At 41.5% G+C, this 20292-nt stretch overlaps 1 protein-coding gene across 3 annotated transcripts in view; it reads left to right on the forward strand.

Annotated features, from left to right (window-relative positions):
* Positions 1–14062: 14062 nt before the first annotated feature.
* Positions 14063–20292, forward strand: part of ACTN1 (actinin alpha 1) — a 139114-nt gene continuing 132884 nt past the window's right edge. For 2 of the 3 annotated variants that reach the window (XM_088456527.1, XM_088456530.1), the window contains exon 1: positions 14063–14332. In XM_088456527.1, the coding sequence (XP_088312653.1) occupies positions 14234–14332 (99 nt within the window). In that variant the 5' untranslated portion in view covers positions 14063–14233. The remainder of the gene's footprint in view (positions 14333–20292) is intronic. The other variant, XM_088456528.1, reaches the window with a different exon arrangement.

A 20292-nucleotide genomic window follows, 5' to 3' on the forward strand; every position in this document is an offset into this window, starting at 1 on the left:
CCGATGCCGGCATCCCAACAGGGTTAGGATACCGACACCTGTTGGTAGGTATCCTAACCCACCCCCTCTCCCTCCCCAGTGCCTGAACCTAACCTCCCCCCTAGTGCCTAAACCTAACCTCCCCTCCCCGCACCCTAACTCTCCCCCTTTAGTGTCTAACCCTAACCATCCCCCTAGTGCCTAACCTTAACCCCCCTCCTAACCCCCAGTACTTACCTTCGGGATCCCAGCGGTCTGCATGCTAGCACCTGTATTCTGCCTATTGTCGGGATTCCAGCGTCTGCATTCTGTCCGCCAGAATCCCTGAGGTTCGGGTATTGGCCGCATCCCCTTTTATATGTACAAATCATTAGTGGCCCTCACAGCTCATATGAAAGTATTGTGACATTAATACTCGCTAGATGAGGTATTCCAGAAACACACAGCCTCACCTATTCCATCAGATTCAGCAGTAAAGCATGTGAAAAGACAGAGATGCTGGCAAACCTACTTGTCTATTTTACAATATCATCTATAAAGTATGAAGAAACCCACAATATTCATCCCACAATTGATTCCTAAAACCCCACACCCCCGAGGCATCACCTGAAAACTCAGTACGACTATTTTATTATATTGTTTATTAAAAAAATCTGCACCAAAAGCAGCTGGTGATGAAAATATACTTTTCCATTTTTTGCAGCCAAATGTATTCCCAACTTCCCTTTCCGGGAGGCTGCTTTGAGAAGACTTTTACTTGTAAGCTTTATTTTATGTGAGCTCAGACATCCTTCCTGCTCAGTCATATCTCCAACATGCATACGGATATATTATGCATTCCAGAAACTACCAGATTGGATTATGATGTGTTATGGTGCATACACACGATAAGATTTTCTGGTTGATTTGAACGATAACTATATCGATCATATCGTTATCGTTCAAATCGACCAGTTTCTGGCACTTTCAAACGACCAAACGATGGTTGATGCGCGGGCACAGATGGACGGTATCGACCATCACCCGTGCATGCAGGCCAACCTGGTCGATATCGACTAGGTTAGCCTGGTTACTATAGGGACCCTCGATCGTTGATTAAGGGTCGTTATAGTAGTTGGTGCATGTGCTAGATGTTCGATAACGATCATCCAGCACATGTAGAACAATCAGACAACAATATCTGATCATTGTCTGATCTGACCGTGTGTACCCACCATAAGAATAGATAATTAAATTATCAAATGCCGCACATCATTATGCTAAAGGATTGGAGCATAGGTGGGATGCAGACTACTGTGGTACAGGCTCACATTGACGTGTTAAGGTCTTCATGGCAAAAAGTTCATTTAATTTCAATTGGGATCATGAGTCAGACTTGCTTCATTGCTATAGGTACATTGTTTTCAATAATTTTTAAATTTAAGGTTGTGAGTGCTATTGGTGGACTAGGAAGTATGTGACTGGTTTGGGGGTTTTACGCTTTTCCTATGGATCAGCAATCAGGTATGGGCCAGGTATAAAAAAGTGCTGTAGCAAGACGCAGACATGCCATGGGCTGGCACTCCTACACTTCTTCAGGAGTCTCCAGGAAATTTCGGCAGAGTAGTCAAGTATGGCTGTAACATATATGGGTCGATTTATAAAAGGGCGAAAATCCCTTTCTCTGCTAGTGAAATTTTTTAGCTGGGTTTCCCCATTGAATGCTAGAAGTCCCACCACAGTCCTCCTTTCACTATCTCAGGCTGCACACCAGAGCATATTAAATGAAAAAAAAAAAAAATCTTTATTAATAATAATAATAAAAAATTTGAAATAAGTACATTTTTTTTATCCAAACTTTTTTTTAAAGTAATTTAATTTTATTTTCTAAGTCAGGACTTCCAGTTCCACTGCATATGTGTGAACCAGTAAAGCTGGGTCACACGTGCGCAGATCCATCAACAAACTGCAGCGATAACTGATTTATTTTTATTTTTTTAAATCATTCATAACACAGCATATTGATTAATGGAGGCCTTAGGGAAAGATGTAGCAAAGTTTGGAGAGAGATAAAGTGGAGAGCGATAAAGTACCAACCATTCAGCTCCTAACTGTCATTTTTCAAATATAGCCTGTAAAATGACAGAAGCTGATTGGTCTGTACCCCTTCCCCTCCACACCCTTAGTCACACTGCATGGAGACACAGCACTTTGATGATCAGTATACAGTAGTGCTAGAGTGTACCTACAGTAGGTGCTGTGAATCAAATTATACAACAGCAATAGAAAAATTCTATATTCTTTTATACCCCTTTCACACTGCAATCAAATAACCCAGGTTATTGCACATGAACAGGCAGCAACCTAGGTTACTGTGCAGTGTGAAAGGGCCCACTTGAAATATCCCGTGTCGAGCGACCCAGCATTTCAACTCGGGTAGCGAGCAGGGCTGAACACAAGTTCAACCCAGCTTGCGGTGCAGTGTGAACGGGAAACCCTGGTCGAGGCGACCCGGGTCCATTTCACTGCATAGGAATAGCTGGCGCTTGGAGATGTTCTCATCTCCAAGCACCGGCTCAGCAGCGAGTCTGAAAGGAGTCTCAGGTGGGTCGCACCCGGGATGGATGCGTGTACAAATCCAGGGTGCGACCGTTCATTTGTGATGTGAAAAGTGTATTACTCAATCAACATGTTATGACAAAATCAATATAAAATAAAATATAAACACCCAATGTCATTAGAAATCCAAAATGGATATCAAATAGCATTGAGAATGAAGACAATATATAGTAACTTCATCATTCCTCTGATGAACGTGGATGCTGTCTAGAGAAACGCATCGGTTTCGGAACTTTGTACAATTACGGATACTGGGATCATATGCTGGCTACTCTATTCTGATTAATATGGGGAAAAGGACTTTGAAGTTAAGACTTTCCCCATTACAGTGAAAATAGCACTTGCATTTTCTAATTGTCTCTATGGAACACTACTGCAACAGTTTGCGCTTGATGAGTGACAGCCAGAACATCAGCATAATTCCCTGTGGCGGGGAGTAATGAAGTCAGTTGTATAAGGGATTGCTTTATATTTCATGACAAATCGCACCGTGTAACATAAGGTGTGGAGATATTTAAGAAAGTTACAAAATATCACAGCGAAGAGCTATTATTATTTAGTGAACAAGATCATACTGGAGTATTACATTTTATTGATGATTGCAAACTGATGCAAACGGAGATATATTTACATATATATGCAGTTTGCTGGTTCCATCAATGCTTATTATTGGAAAGTTAAGAGACTGTTGACTTAACTATATATTTTTTGTATTCTTAATGCTATATTATATCGATGCAGAATTTCTAATGAACCTGTGTTTTTTTTATATAATGATGTTATATTTTGTTGATTGAGTAAAAGAGTAACACCTATATATACTGGCTGATGTACCCATTTTCACCTGTGTAGACCTTAGATATTTACTGTTTCCATTTCCATCTCACCACTCCAGTAACACATTAATCCTTCACCGCTGTAGTTTTATAGTCCATCCCCTCCCTCACTGCCATCCCCTCCCTCACTCCTATAGTAAGACATTACCCTCCCTCTCTTGTGTACTAACACTTTCCACTCCCTCACCTCTGTAGTAACACATTATCCTCGCTCACCTCTGTAGTAACATATTTCCCTCCCTCGCTTGTGTAACACATTCGACATTCCCCCCCCTAACCTGTTTAGAAATACAATCCCTCCCTCACATCTGTAGTAACAAATTACCCTAGCTCACCTCTGTAGTAGCACATTACCCATGCTCACCCCCTTAGTATCACATTCTCCTTCCTCACCCATTTTGTAACACATTCACTTCCATCACCCTGTAGTAACACATTTGACATTTCCCTAACCTCACCTGTGTAGTAATACATTTTCCTATCACTGCTGTTGTAACACACTTTTCTCTCACCGTTGTAGTAACACATTCCTTCCCTCCCACTGTGCTAACACATTCCTCTCCCAATACCTGTGTACTAACACATTCCCTTCCCATAACTGTGTACTAACACATTCCCTTCCCTCACTATTCAAACAGGTGAGCCACACCAACTGGCAGTTATGTTTGGCAGCTCTCTTAGGAGTTGAATTTAGAAAAATCCCTTCTTAGTGCGTACCTACGTCATGGAAGGCATATTACTCCTTGATCGTCATGTTTCTAGGTCCAGGGTTTGGGCTGGGAGTTGATGAATCAGTGAATCAGTGAGGGAGATTGAATTGTTTTCTGATCGGCTATTTTTTTTAAGCTGCGAGACAGAGCAATTCAATTGTTGCTCCAACTGAGCTCGATAGCCGCAGGCATTTCTGCTCGCACCCTCAGGAGATAGTTAGGGCACCCTAACCAGGACTTTAGATGGGTTTAGTCATTTTACACGGATAAACCCGGTCTAATAGGGTGTGAACAGAGTGATAATTAATGGGCTTCCAGAACAATTGAATTGCAAAACTGGATGCTCATTAATTATCACTGCCCACTCAACAATTAAATCGCCCCCAGTGAGTCAGTCAGTCAGAACATTTGATTTTATATATCTAGCAGATAAACCCGGTAGACCTTAGATATTTACTGTTTCCATTTCCATCTCAACACTCCAATAACAAATGAATACTTCACCTCTATAATAATGCATCACTGATATAGCAAGACATTACCTTCCCTCACCTGTGTACAAACACATTCCACTCCCTCACCTCTGTAGTAACACCTTCCCCTCCCTTGCCTGTGTTGTAACACATTTGACATTCCCCTTCCTCACCTGTGTAGAAATACAATCCCTCCCTCACACCTGTAATAACACATTACCCACTCACACCTGTAGTAACTTATTCCCCTCCCTCACCTCTGTAATAACTTATTGCCCTCTCATCTCTGTAGTAACACATTCCCCTCCCTCACCCGTGTTGTAACACATTTCCTTCCTTCATCCCATAGTAACACATTTGACATTCCCCTTCCTCAACTGTGTAGTAACACATTTTCCTCTCACCTCTGCAGTAACACATTCCCTTCCTCACTATTCCAATAGGGGAGCAACATCAACTGCCAGTGATATTTGGCAGCACTTGGGATGACAGTTGGTGTTGGAATATGAATTGTGCTACAGTCACGATGAAACAGTCAGGCCGAACATTGCACAGAGGCAGGAAACATTTTAGCCTTTTTCACCCCCTTAGGAGTCGAATTTCGATAAATACCTTCTTAGTGGGCACCTATGTCATGAAAGAATGTACTCCCCGATTTTCATGTTTCTAGGTCCAGGGGTTTGAGCTGGCCGTTGATCAGTCAGTCAGTCAGTCAGGAATCTGATTAACCCTGAATCTGGTTAATCCCTGATGACAATTCACTGAGAACATGCCCTTTGTTCTGTTAAGATGGAGCATGTATTTTGATTTGATGAACTTTTTAACACTGTTCCACACATCAGATTGGGATATGAGTTCAGTAAACTAGGTCTAGTTGACAAAACATTTATTGGCTAAAAACTGCCTGGAGCAGTGATTCACAAACTTTCGTGAATCATGGCCCCCTTGAGTGTCAGCGTTTTTTTAATGACATCTGTAGGCCAAAAATTCAGAAGAAAATATTACATTAAGAAAATCGTGCTTATCTGTCATCCTTAGTTATATGGTGGTGGACATGTATCTACATATTTGATGGTTGTCATCCACCAGCTTTGTTTTTGCTTATCACATTGACCATAATTAATTTGATTTGGTCCTGGACCACCTACTCGTGGCACCTCTGCAAGTGCCCCACCACTCCTCTGGGTGCCACGGCACCTAGTTTTGGTACCACTGAGCTGGGGGATAGAGGGTTGTCATAAATGGATATTCTCATTGAGCCACATGAATCAGTCCTATTCTTTTCTCTGTCATTATAACTTAACATATGGCTAGAGTAGAACAGTGTTGACCAATTTATGAAAGCATTATATGTACTGACCCATCTTGTTTTGACAATGTTTGCTTGCTAGTAACCTGGACCATTGGCTTTGTTATCTGTGTATTAAGTTAAAAATTAACCTTGGCCTAAGTCTTCCATTTTCCATTCTGTCAGTAGCCATCTAGAAGGACTAACATGTGGGTCATAAACTGTTATCTGAGTGTGTAGAACAGCAGAATCTATAGCACCTGATTGACGTTCAGGCTTCTCTAAAGCAAGTAATACTCCAGCTCCTGCACCTGTGATGCATACTCCTGTACAGTACATGTCTAACCTTCATAACCCACCACTACCTCACTATGCAAAACCACATACCCAGAAGGCTTCCTGAATTAGTGTTCAGCACAATTTGAGTTTCAACTAAGAATTTTCACCTCTGGACTGACAAAAGTAGCCTCCCTCATCAACCAAGGGTGGGATTCTCCATTGTGAGAAAATAATGACTATATTCTTTATAATACTGTTGATAATATTTCCACATTCTGCATGGACTTTGACACACCTGATAGAATATCTTCAGCATCTGCCAGTCTCCTATGTCTTAAACAGGTCCCCATAGCAGTGGTTCAACATATCATACAATTCACAACACTGACTTTCTTGTACTGAGGCGCACATGTAAGTGGGTCCTTCCCATCTTTCCAATGAGGAACATACCCATAAGAGAACCTTTCCTGTCATACTTGGGTATACTCCAAAGTTTTGACTATAAAAATTACAGGAAAAATTGAAAGAAAATATTATAAATATCTTGTTTGTATTATTTAATAATTTTTAGAGTGGAAAATCTGGAGTAAAAAGTGTATTGCAGGTGAGGCACTGCCTCCTCTGTCTACCTTTTCTGCAAATCCATGATCAAAACTCGACAAATTTACAGTACTATATACAGCTGTACCTTTGTATAATGCACACATGAGCCCTCGGGTTCATATACGTATCTGTATATCTGGCTCTGATACCAGCCATTAACCACACCACACGTCATTGGTACCTGGGTCACTTATTTAAACAGAATCACCTTGGGACTGGGGTATGAAGAGCCCACGGTCTGGAACCCATAAGGGAAAAGGAGGGGTCCTCATGCCCAGGGGTGCCGCAAGGGGGGGGGCAAGTACTAACTACCCGGTAGTGATATTGGGGAGGGTGGAGTGGCGTCGGGCCCAGACCCCCTCCAGCAGGCCCGGGCCCGACGCCGCTCCTCCCTATCAGCTGAGTAGCCCTGCACACGCTGCTGTGTGCGAGGCTACAAAGGGACACTGCTTGCTGCTGCGGGGGGGGGGGAGCGATCATCCTGATTGCGCCCCCCCCCCGGATTTGCGCTGGGCTCTTGGGCTCACAGTGCCCCCCTCCCCAGCATGCAGCACCGCAACAACTTTTCTTACGGCGGCATGGCCACACTTTCCTCAGTTAGGCCAGGGCTTGCTCTTAGCGACCCTGCTCAGGCCTACGAGGTATTTCCCCTGTCCTCTTGTGCACTAGCCCTACCCTGATCAGAATCCTCTTAAATGGGAAACTTGAACACCTACAGTAGGTAACATCGAAGAGACCATACAAGGTGAAAGTCAATCCTCTTCAAACATCACAAATGAATTTAATTTTCCAATCAGTGATGCTGTCATTTTTTTTTTTTTTCAGTGAAACAACTTCTGTTATATGTAGCTGTACTTCTGCTGCAGGTAAAGGAACTTTTCTACTGCATTCTTGCCAGCTTAAGAATTCATGGTACATTTTCTAATACTAGAATATGAGATGCATTGGAAGTTTGGACCATGGAGATCTGTAGTGATGAGCCTGCACGTCTGCACTGCTTACTGCTCCATTGGCTTTTAATATGTTGACTAAATAAAGGTCACCTTGAGTGAATTCCAGTTGGTTGCAGCTACACTCACATCAAATTGTTTTACAGACCTATAAGAGAAAAAAAAATTAAACCAATAGAGCACTGGTTTCCAGTTGGTATGACCAATTCTTGACCGGGGATTGGTGCAATTTTACTGAACTCTGTTTCATTCTTACTTATGGGTGAAAATAATATATTTATGATGCTGGGAATGACCACAGTATTGACGACCACTATACTGTAGGTTCTCATTGACAGATGTATAAAAGCAATACTAATAAGAAAACTAAATCACAATGAATAAACACCTAACTATACACAACTACTAGCATTGGATATACTGTGATATGGACAGATGCTGCAAGAACATCAGTGTCAGGATTGGCCTGCGGAGTAGCTATGGATTGCCTATTAAAAAAGACTATTTGCACCATAGATGAGGTGTTGTCGGCTGTTTCCAAGTTACATCTGGGTAAGTCCCCTGGCCCCGATGGCCTATCTCAGTGGTTCTCAAACTCGGTCCTCAGGACCCCACACAGGTCATGTTTTGCAGGTCACCCATCAGCTGCACAGATGTAGTCATTAGTCACTGACACATTTTAAAAGATTCACAGGTGGAGCTAATTATTTCACTTGCGATTCTGTGAGGAGACCTGGAAAACATGCACTGTTTGGGGTCCTAAGGACCGAGTTTGAGAACCTGTGGCCTATCTACTGAATATTATAAACTCCTGCAGCATCAAATGGCACCTGCTCTAGTCGGTTTATTTAATGACCTATTAAAAAATTACTCTCCTTTCCCACATTTTACACATACAACCACTATTTTGCTTCCTAAACCCCACAGGGACCATGCTCTCTTAGAATCATATAGGTCCATAAGTCTGCTAAATACTGATGCCAAACTACTTGCTAAAATTATGGCAGATCGCTTGCAGGTGATGCTGCCAGAGTTGCTTACCTCGCATCAATTGGGATTTGTGCGGGGTCGTAATTCTGTGAGGGCAATACGGACGGCTACAGCGGCAGTGACTGCCTCTTCGGTTGTGGCTAATACCCAGAATATGATATTAAGGCTGGACACAACGAGGGCGTTCAACACCGTTCTATGGCCACACCTATTTGCTATATCTCATACACAGGAGTTTGGTTCTGTATTTACCAATATTATACGATATCTTTATACGTCTCCAATGACTACTTTACTTATCAATGGTCATCGTGGGGCCCCTTTAGAAATGTTCAGAGGAACCAGGCAGGGCTGTCCCCTTTCGCCCCTTTTGTTCAACCTAGCCATAAGCCCATTATTTTGTATATTATATAAATGCCTCGCTGCCTGGGTAATTTATATTCTTTATACTTATATTATGAAGGTGATTTCGGATGAGCTGGAGGTTAGGCGAGATATTCCCTTGTCATATTTGGGACGATCTAGTCTAGTTAAAATAGTTTCCTTTCCGAGACTCATGTACCTCATTTAAGCTCTTCCCTTGTTTATTACAGTCAAAGACTTGCAAAGTTGGAACGCAATGTTTAGGAGGTTCATCTGGCGTAGAAAGAGACCAAAAATTAGCTTAGTACGACTGCAGCAAACCAAGGCAAATGGTGGGATAGGTTTCCCAAACATACGGAGGTATAACTGGGCAGCTATGTTGAGATACCTATCTGATTGGATCCATGACAGTGATATTTACGCAAATACCTCCATTGAAAGAGGTTTTCTGACGGATGGGAGTTTGCTTGCTTTCCTACATCTCCACGACCAAGAGGTGCCCCAAAATTTTAAAGACAACCCCTTATTGTGGAATACTAGGAGATTATGGCATTTAATCCGGCACCATGCTGGTTTGAATTCTTACAAATCTCTTTTTCTTCCATTCCTGAATAATCCCGACTTCCAAGAAGGTCTGGCTGGGTACCCATTTACTCTATGGCGGGTTGGGGGCATTACTAGTATAGGCTGTTTAATTGATAAAGATACAAAGCAAATACTATCATATACAGACGCTTTGGAGAAGTATGCTACGTTAACTGGCCATCCCCTGGCTTTTCTTCAGGCCAAGCATTATATTCAAAAGTGGTCAGGCTTTTCTCAGCCAAGGACTGGAACAATCCCTTAGACTCGATACTGTCACTTACTCCTGTTCTAAAAAAGGCTATCTCCCATTACTATGTCTTTTTTCGGGAAGACCTAGACTACTCCATTTATACTACAGGGATGGCACAGTGGCTTCCACAATTCCCCTCGCTTAAGGTGGATGACTTGATAGCTGCGTTTGCGGTTTCCCGTAAGGCATTACCATTGGCCATGTATACCGAAATGTTTCTAAATATCTTTCACCAAGCGTATTTATCTCCACACAGGAGCTTCCTTATGGGATGCTCCTCTTCTCACTCATGTTATACGTGTGGAGAGGATAATGCTGATTTGTTCAATTGTTTTTGGCTCTGCCCACTAGTTAGACGGTTCTGGTTTCAGGTCAAGAGATATGTTGAAGACAATTTACTTAACTATATGCCTTTTACTGCAGAATAGGTGGTGCTGGGAATCTTGCCAACCACCACTAGGATTAGTAAAGGAGGAAGGCGATTGCTCCTAGCTATTAGTGCGGCTGGCCGTAAGGCAATTTTGCAGGAGTGGATTTCCACATCTCCTCCAATATTGTCCCTGTTTAGATCCAAGCTTTTGTACTTGTTCCGCATGGATCTGATAGTGGTAGTTCTGGACAAGGAGCACAAAGTAGAGCATTTTTTCAATATGTGGGAAAGCTATATTGCTACACTATCTAGAGAAATTGGACAACAAATTCATCATTGTCTCCGTAATACCTCTTGGTATCTATTACGCATAATGGATAACAATCCGCCCATTGATCATGATTCAAATGTTGTTCAAGAGTGGTGGGTGTGGGGTTTTCCCTGTGGGTGGCTGGGGGGGGAGACTTTGCTTTATTTTTGTTCATTATTTGATTATATCAGTGTGAATTTGTGTTCTTTTTCTTTTCTTTATGACCGATGTATTTTCACTGTATTGATTTTGTGTCAATGCTGTATTATTTTTGTAATACTTATATGATGCTTCAATAAAAACAACTTTAGAAAAAAAAAAAAAGACTATTTGCTCATGTGTAAACTGGTGAATAGGGTGGACCTTCTCTGATTATTCCCTGTGGTTTATCAGTCAGCAGCACTAGAATGCACCTTGGCGAAAAGGTGACTATTTCCGCCGCTAAACCACAGTAGACTGGGTCATAGTAGAGTAGACTGGGGCAGAATAGATTATGTTGGGGCAGAGTACAGTAGACTGTGGCATAATAGATTATGTTGGGGAAGAATAGAGAAGACTGGGGCAGAGCACAGTAGACTGGGGCATAATAGATTATGCTGGGGAACAGTACAATAGACTGGGATAGAATAGATTATCCTGGGGCAGAGTAGTGTAGACTAGAGCAGATTACAGTAAACTGGTGCAAAGTAGGGTAAAATAGGTAGACTATAGTAGACTGGGGAAGAGAGGATTAGATTGGGGCAGATTATAGTAATCTGGGGCATATAAGAGTAGACTGGGGCAGAATAGAGTAGACAGTGGCAGAGAAGAGTAGTTTGGGGCAGATTAGAGTTGTCTTGGGCAGAATAGGGTAGAGTGGGGCATAATAGAGTAGGCCGGGGCAGAGAAGAGTAGTTTGGGGCAGATTAGAGTTGACTTGGGCAGAATAGGGTAGAGTGGGGCATAATAGAGTAGGCCGGGGCAGAGAAGAGTAGACTGGGGCATCATATGTTAGACTGGGGTAGAATAGGGTAGACTAAGCCTGAGTATAGTAGACTGGGGCATAATAGGGCAGACTGGGCTTGAGTAGAGTACACTGGGGCATAATAGAGTAGACTGGGGCAGAATAGGGTAGACTGGGCCTGAGTAGAATGGGGCATAATAGAGTAGAGTGTGGCAGACTGGGACTGAGTAGAGTACACTGGGGCATAATGGAGTAGGCTGGGGCAGAATAGAGTAGACTGAGGATGGAGTACAGAAAGTCAGCATCTTCTCCTATTTAATCCACCATAACAATAAATGCTGTGGTAGTAGGGGATAAAGATGGGACTTTTTTTATTCAGATTTTACAACAAAGGCTGTTTTTCAGTTAGGGGTCTTGATGGATGCTTTAGTGGTGCCTTGTTCTACAACATTAATGCGTATACTACAGGGCGGTCGATTGCAGTATTGTAGATTAAGTTGGTAATGTGGTATCGCTGAATCCACCATAGCACATGAGCACTTTGGGGTATATGGGGCAGATGTACTAAGCTCTGGAAAGTGATAAATTGGAGAGTGATAAGCTGTCAACAAATCAGCTCCTGTCATTTTTTCAAACTCAGCAGGGGTGTATCTTGGGGTCCAAACGCCCCTGGCAAACTAAGGGACTGGCGCCCCCCTCCAATGACTGCTTGTACTTAATAAAATAACACACACTGGGGGTAGTTTAATTCAGACACCTGTACAAATAGGAGAATATTTTTTTTTCTCTTTTTAATATATATATCTTTTACAGAACTTACTCTATTGCAAACCACTATTTACTAATGCCAAAATACACAGCAAAAGCTTGAAAATATAACATCAAAAACAAACATGCATTATGGGTAAAATAATTTACATATATTCAAATTGGACTGTACACTGCAATATGCTTTTTTAACTCTGCCATATAATTCACTGATAAAACCACCCACATGGGTTCATTGCTGTCTCACACTCAATAATAAAAACAGCCCATAAGAATTATATCTTAAACCTGACACCTGAGTATGCACAATCTATAAAGATCATAGTCAATTCCCCATACTGCGGAAAAGATAAATAAATTAGTACTTACACTGGGGGTAGTTCAACTTACACACCTGTAGAAATAGGGAGACAATATATATATATATATATATATATATATATACTTTTTTTAATATATATATATTTTTATATTTTTTCAGTTATAACACCTACTACATGCAAGCACTGTTTATTAATTTCTATATGTTAACAACACAGGAAAAGAGGGCATCAATAACAAACAAGGTGCATTGTGGGCAAGATAATTTGCATGTATGCAAATTATCTTACCCATATATGCAAATTATCTTGCGAATAGAGCATTGTGGTTGATGTGGTGCTTACACTTTTTTCCTGCAAGGTTGACATATGGGAATTAGTGAGTGGTGATTAGTATGTGGTGGGTATTGTAGGAGAAGAGATATATTAGAAAAAAAAAAATTGAATCTCTCTAATTTTAAATGTTTCTGATATAAAGGGACATATAAGAAGCCTGATACACATTCATAAACAATGGAGGACACTGATAAGAGCAGAAGAGATAGAAGGAGACCACAGATTATTTACTAATGGTGATCATTTGTTAATGATGTCGGATGGCGGTGCCCCTGAGGGCCAATAGGAAGATACGCCCAGGAGCTGGGTGGCTGGTAGTTTGATACTTTACAATTTATCATTTTCCAGAGCTTAGTACGTCTCCCCCTATGTACTAAACCTTGTATTAAAAAGTGAAAGTTAGATTTAGGATTGTTTAGTTTGTCCCATTACTTTTGGCCCCTTAAAAAGTGGGAGGCACATATAGAAACCGTTGTAATTCCTACACCGTTCACCTGATTTGGATGTAATTACCCTCAAATTAAATCTGAAAGTCTACAGTTAAAGCACATCTTGTTTGTTTCATTTCAAAGCCATTGTGGTGGTGAATAGAGGCCAAAATATGAAAATTCTGTCAATGTCCCAATATTTATGCACCTGACTGTATATAACAACATCTACACTATTGAAACAGCAGTCACGTGTACACATGACAAACATAGCCATATGAACAAACTAATTTATATATATATATATATATATATATATATATCATCAGATGTTGATTGTTTATGTAACCTGGGATTCTCTAGTGATTGTGGAACTACAATTTGAAGCATGCTGGCTCTCCATCTGTCAGGCACCTGGAAGTCAAATCGTAAGTTTGTGTGTTCAGAATAGCAAAACACTGGCTTCAACTTTGAAAGTTGAAAATATGCGAACAATGTAATTTCCATTTCTACAAAATACAAATCTCTTATTCCTATGATGACTGGAAGGATTAGGATCCAGCATATAATGTATATACAGGAGCTGGCGGTGATTGAAGGGTCCTATCACCAGTAGCAGAACTGCCAGCCTCGGGCAGGGCTAGTAACCAATCGGGTTACTGCTATAGGTGGGCTGGGCTGGGCCCCGCCGTCTCTCCCTCCCCGCTCCCGGGCAGTTACTGTGATCTCTCACTTGGTTACATTGTAGCGCTGGCTGCACTTTCCGCTGCCGCCGCCGTGACTGTGTGGGGAGGAGGAGGGGAACCTCTAGCAGTACAGGAACCGGGAGAGATCAGCAGCAGCAGCCGCCAGGGATGGATCACTATGACTCTCAGAATGACTACATGCAGCCGGAGGAGGACTGGGACAGGGACCTCCTCTTGGATCCAGCCTGGGAAAAGCAGCAGAGAAAGGTGAGCTCAGAACCCCAGCTATCAGGCCCTCCTCCATACAGCCACTTACATGGTTGCAGACCCATTCTTCTATGTGGGAAATGGTCCTTGCCCTCTGGCTAATGTTGGATGGGTAGCTAGTTACCAACACATAACATCCAGCCATGCAGCAATCAGCCCCACTCTAGTGAGGAGAATGACTGCAGGATAAATACATTATTTCACAACTGTTCTACACATCTGCTAAATAGTTTCCCAGTCACACGGTAAAGAGGCTGTGAAAGGGTTACAGTGTTTCCAGGCGCTGAGTCTAGAGGGCAGCTAAACTATGACAGTAATCCAACCCTAATATAGACATAAGACCTATGCAGCACTGTACTATGTACTGTATAACACAGGTAGATACAGGTATCTAGGCTGGAAATTGCTGACATCCCTGCTTCTGTATTCACTTCAATATACAGCCCATCTATCCTGTTCTTTAGAGCAACTGCTTACTCACCCCTTTAGTTCTTCATAACGATTCACTCCTACAGCCTGGTTATAGAGCAGTAACCTTCTTTTCAGCACTGTAGTAATAGGGACTGATTGTAGGGAACTGGAACATTTTTATAGCTGCCATATAATGAGCAGCTAGTAATGGAGTAAATAGCTGCCCTTAAGGCCAGCATTAGGATGTGGCAATTCAGCTTACTAGAGTGGAATTAAAGAACTGCAGCCCTATTGTAGTATTCACCTATTGGGCTGCAGTTATTCACACCAGGCCTGTTCTACAGAGCAGCTGGTTTGCGGACAGCGCTGAGTACCCTGACAGCGAGATCGGTAACTTATCTATTATTAAATAGTTGTCATGTTGGGTGACTTAAATATAAGGGGCACTGGTTAGTTATTGATGATGTGACATACTACACATTGGGGATGGTCAGAAATAATATCTCATATGTAAATTTGTATTGCAGCAATATATTTTGCAGCACAGTGCAAGATGTGTGGGTTTTATGGGCATGAGGAGCTTTGGGGCTTATGCAGAGTGAGTACTAAGCTAGTTTTCGGAGAGTATATTGGGTGAGTTGTTCAGAAAATGGATGAACCTATATTTACTTATATAGCGCGCACATATTCTGCAGCGCTTTACAGAGAATATTTGTCCATTCACATCAGTCCCTGCCCCAGTGGAGCTTACACCCTTTTCCCTACCTCATGCTCACACACATACACACTAGGGTTAATTTTGTTAGGAGCCAATTAACCTACCAGTACATTTTTGGTGTGTGGGAGGAAAACCTCGCAAACGCAGGGAGAATATACAAACTCCACACAGTGCCGTAGTGGAAATTGAACCCAGGACCTCAGTGCTGTGAGGCAGTAATGCTAACCATTACTCAGTCATGTGCCTATGCAGATGTATTTATAATGTATTAGAGAGTTTGTAAGTTTTATTGGTGCCTAATAGCGAATGTGTATTTCTCAAGCAAAACGGGTGAACTGGGTATGTTACATATCCTGGGTGTAATAAACTGCTTTATTACATATTTCATCTTGGTATATGGTCTGAAATTGAGCATCCCATAGAGCATCTTGTTGCCCGTAGAGCATCTTGTAATATAGATTAATAGTATGTTACCTCGCTACTAAGCATGTTATTGAATCACTAGTGTATGATCACATTGCCTGAATAGTATGTTGGCTCTTCTAGTTCTATTTTTTTTTTAAAGCCTGGTGGGTGCTTGGAATATAATTTCACCACTAGTGGTATAATTGAAAACTAATGTGTGTGTTCATACAGGCATACATAATATTCATGCAAACATATTTTTATGCCCCAGTCTTTTTGTAAAGTCTTTAAAAGTGGCATAGAAAGAGTTTTGTGTACAGCTGGTTTACAAATGGGGTAAATCGGTCATTCAGCCCAGCCACTGAACAACCAGATCTATGACCATGTACTTACACATGACAAGTAAATTGTAAACTGATTTTGATTGGACAGCAAAATAACCAAATTGTAGTGTGGGACCAGTTTTGGAAAACTGAAGGATTACACATGTAAAATAGTAATATTTCTCAATCTTTTTTTTGTATTTAAAAAAAAAAAAAAAAGTTGCCCTGCCAAGTGGCAAAATATGGTTCTAAAATGGCCCCTCCCCCTAGCCCTTGGGTTTGCTACAAGCAGCCATCTTTGATGGGGCTCTGCCAGCTCTGTAATACACAACCAGCAAATGACAGTAGTACAATAAGTGTGGGTGGAGAGGGGTTAGAAATTCATGCTTGAAGGGGTTTCATTATGAAAGTATTTTCCTACCTGGTAGTTCTCATTTAAATATTCAATGGCTATACATATTAAAGAGGTTAATTTCACAATCCGTAAAAAAACTATGATAAATATATATATAAAAAAGTGGTTCTTGCAGCGATAACACAGTAGGAGGGACAGGAGCCAGTAATTGGGTAATGTTGATAGAAATGATATTTATGTATCCATCTCCAGCTGTATAGTAGCACAGGTGTGTGAGGCTATATATAGCTGGGTGATAAAAGAGGTGTGGTTCATTGTTAGTTTCCTATGGCAAGATGTAACTGTCTCAGACGCCTGCAGTAATGTTCCCTAAATGAAAAATGACATTACCAGTGATGCTTTCTCATTTGCATTTAGGGAAGTTTCTCTTCACAGAAACATACTCGTATTTTTTCTTTAGATAGTGACAGAAAAGTCTAACTCTAACCCTCTTCACTTTGGTCTCCTAAATATATTGCCTTTCTATAACACTCGTTTATAAATATCTTTTTTTTTTAATGTAACTTATAGCATTGCATGGATAAATACCTGTATTATATTATAATAGTATCCAAACTGCGTATTGATTCAATATGGTGTTTGTCTACCTTATATATATATATATTAGCTGAAGTACCAGGCGTTGTCCGATTTAATTTCTTCAAGTTAATACATCCAAATCCATCCACTGTAAGGCCCAAAACGGGCTCCTGGGTCCAAGTTCTGCCTGGCGCACTCCGCCGTGAGGTCCGATCGGGACCCCAACCACTCCATTAGGCATCCCAGACCAATGTAAAGTTTTCATCCAAATCCATCCAGTGGAAAGCTCAGAACAGGCTCCATGGTCAAAGTTCTGCCAAGGGGAGGTCCAACCGGGACCCTAACACCCCGTAAAACCTTGCCAGGATCCAACTGGACGACCTCGCGTTGGTTTCATCCCAATCGGTGCAGGGGTGTCCAAATTCATAACCGGACAGACAAACCAACAAACAAGCAGACCAATGAATTTTATATATAAGATTTTGTGTCTGGTTGGTCACCGTAGTATGTTATATTTTATGATAACTTGTGTCTGAAAGTGCACTTCTATTCAGCTCTCTTGAAAGATAGATTTTGTTCCCGAATTGTGGACTATGGTGCCATGCTACTGTTGGAGACCTTGCCTGTTTGCTGGGCCAGTTATGGAAATCCCCTTTAAGAGGCGTGCATTCCTAATAGTGTAAATGTAGTATTGTTCATTGTAAAAGTGCAAATAATGCAGGGTGTACCTATATCTCTACCTGACGCATACATGCCCTATTTCCATTCCATGGAACTGCCACAGGAAAAATCATTTTGCACCAACTTTTGCTGGATTGTGATTCTCCCTGGAAATGCATAGTGGGGATAGTGTCACTGGGAAGTTCAGCCTACTCAGGCCTTAAGACACACCTATTTGTTTTCTTCTGTTTATTCTCATTTATATCTTAAATTGATCGTAAGATTGAGAGGACATCTGTGTTATGACTCATTTGTGTGTGTCTGAATGTTATTACATTGTGCCTGCAAATGTGCTTTTATCTTTACAGTGCATCTAGGATGTGTAAAGGGCATCTTAGCTTTATTCTGATATCTGATTTCTACCATTTCCCACAATAAAAAAAAAATCTTGTCCCACAGATCCCTTTTTTGCATGTGGGTGCATAAATAGGAGCATATGTATGAGGTTTGCTTGCAGCCTGCAAAGTACATTGTTATCCACCCAGATCCTCCCATTAAAAGATAAAACATTTTATACCCCTGTAGATGCAATTTTCTAAAGATGCCCACATACATAGCAATGTGTTCCCGATCAGCCGATGTACACGATTTCCCCCTGAACTCTCCCCGGGAGCTCCCCGGCAGTCCTGCACACGATTTGGTATGAAAAAGCTGCCAATGTGAAAGACGATCTATCGTGCCTCCTAACTACTCCAGTGCATCCTGACTTGAGATTGTCAGATCTGCCCTACAGCACGGCAGATCTGAAGATGCGATGTGCGACTTGCGGGGACGCGCATCGCATCGTGATCGTGAGTGGGGACTCACGATTTCCTCATGATTTTGGCATATGTTGCACAATCTGTCGTTCCAATGCGTCGGAATCGGCCAGATCGGGAAAAATATCGCGGTGTGTGTGGGCACCTTAAGTCTATGCATGACACAAAATCTGGAGCATTTATTTGCATTGAGGGAAATATATTTTTGAAGTTTCATGTAATGCTTATTTTGTTTTTGTGCATGTTAACTGTAAATATGTTCAAATAAAAGACATGTATGTGCTATAAACTGAGATTGTAGCATCACTGTCCCTGTATGAAATTATTACCGTAATCAACAAATCCTCAGGGCCCCATTTAACAACAAACCTAAATACCAGTGACATATTTAGTTTAGTATTGCAGTGATACAAACAAATATACCACTGATATTCATCATTACTTACCTCGCTGGCGAGGACAAGTGACGTCCTGCTCATCTGCGGGGTCCTCTGCTCACCTGCTGGCAGCCTATTGCTGCCAGCAATGGGCTACTCTGTCATGCTCAATGGCCAATCTACGCATATGCATGACTGTTTAACTTGGCATGCCCCGGCATTGCCTGGAAGGCTTTGCTGAAGCCGGAAAGGTTACTGCTGGGTTCCCATTGCCGGCAATGGGGACCGCATCGCTCTCGCTATCTAAAGATGGCGAGAGCGATGCAATGACAAATGGCGGATTACAGCTGTTTGATAAATACAGAATGGATTACATACATTTTTTAACGAGAGCTAAAGGGATTATGCTTCGTTGTTAAATGGGCCCTCAATGTGTAGTATCACTGCTTGTAACTACAGAAGATCCTCTCTCCTAACATGACAATCTGCTATGGTGGACATATTGGGGGGAATTCATTTGTTTTTTGCACACCTCCTAAGTACTGGGCGCCCGATGGAGTAATTCAATTGTTGGTCCAATCGGGCACAAGTGCCGCAGGCGCCCATTACTTATCACGCTTGTCGTGCCCAAATGTACCGGGTTCAACCACGTAAAGCAGCTAAACCCATCTAAAGTCCCGGTTAGAGTGCCCAAAAGCCAGACTTTTCACGGATTTCTGCTCGCCATCCCAGGAGGGTGCCAGAAGGAATCTGAGCACCCATGTCACTTTCGCCCGATCAGAGTAACAATTGAGGTGCTCCCTTGGACGCCCATTACTGACAGGCACGTAAAAAATTTAATCCCCCCCCCTTTGAATTTAGTATAAATTCTCTAATTATTTTAATGTATGTTATTTAGCCAAGTAATAATTACTATATATTAATATCAGTTGTGTCTTTAGTTTTTTTTTTTTTTTAAATCAGGTCTCCAATTTGTCCTGGTTTTTACTGGACAGTCCCTTTTTTCTACCAGAAAACTTTAACTTCAAATGCTAATTTTTACCGTAACTGAAACTTCTGATGAACCCAAATGAATAGGTCCCTATATCTGTTCTACCTTATTTATAATATAATCACGTATAACCTGATATTTTTTTATTTTTTTTTTATATTCTGATCGGCACAAACTACTTCAGGGCACATTGCTTTTTATATAAAAATGTATAGCAGCCCTAATGACAGCGGGTTGTTAAGCGCTGAAATATTACTACTTTGTAGCGCTATACCAATGAGAGAGGCATTCTGATTTATAGTAAAAATTTTGTAACTTTTAGG

This window comes from Taudactylus pleione, unplaced genomic scaffold (assembly GCF_031769625.1).
Source record: "Taudactylus pleione unplaced genomic scaffold, aTauple2 ptg000707l, whole genome shotgun sequence".
Classification (NCBI taxonomy): domain Eukaryota; kingdom Metazoa; phylum Chordata; class Amphibia; order Anura; family Myobatrachidae; genus Taudactylus; species Taudactylus pleione.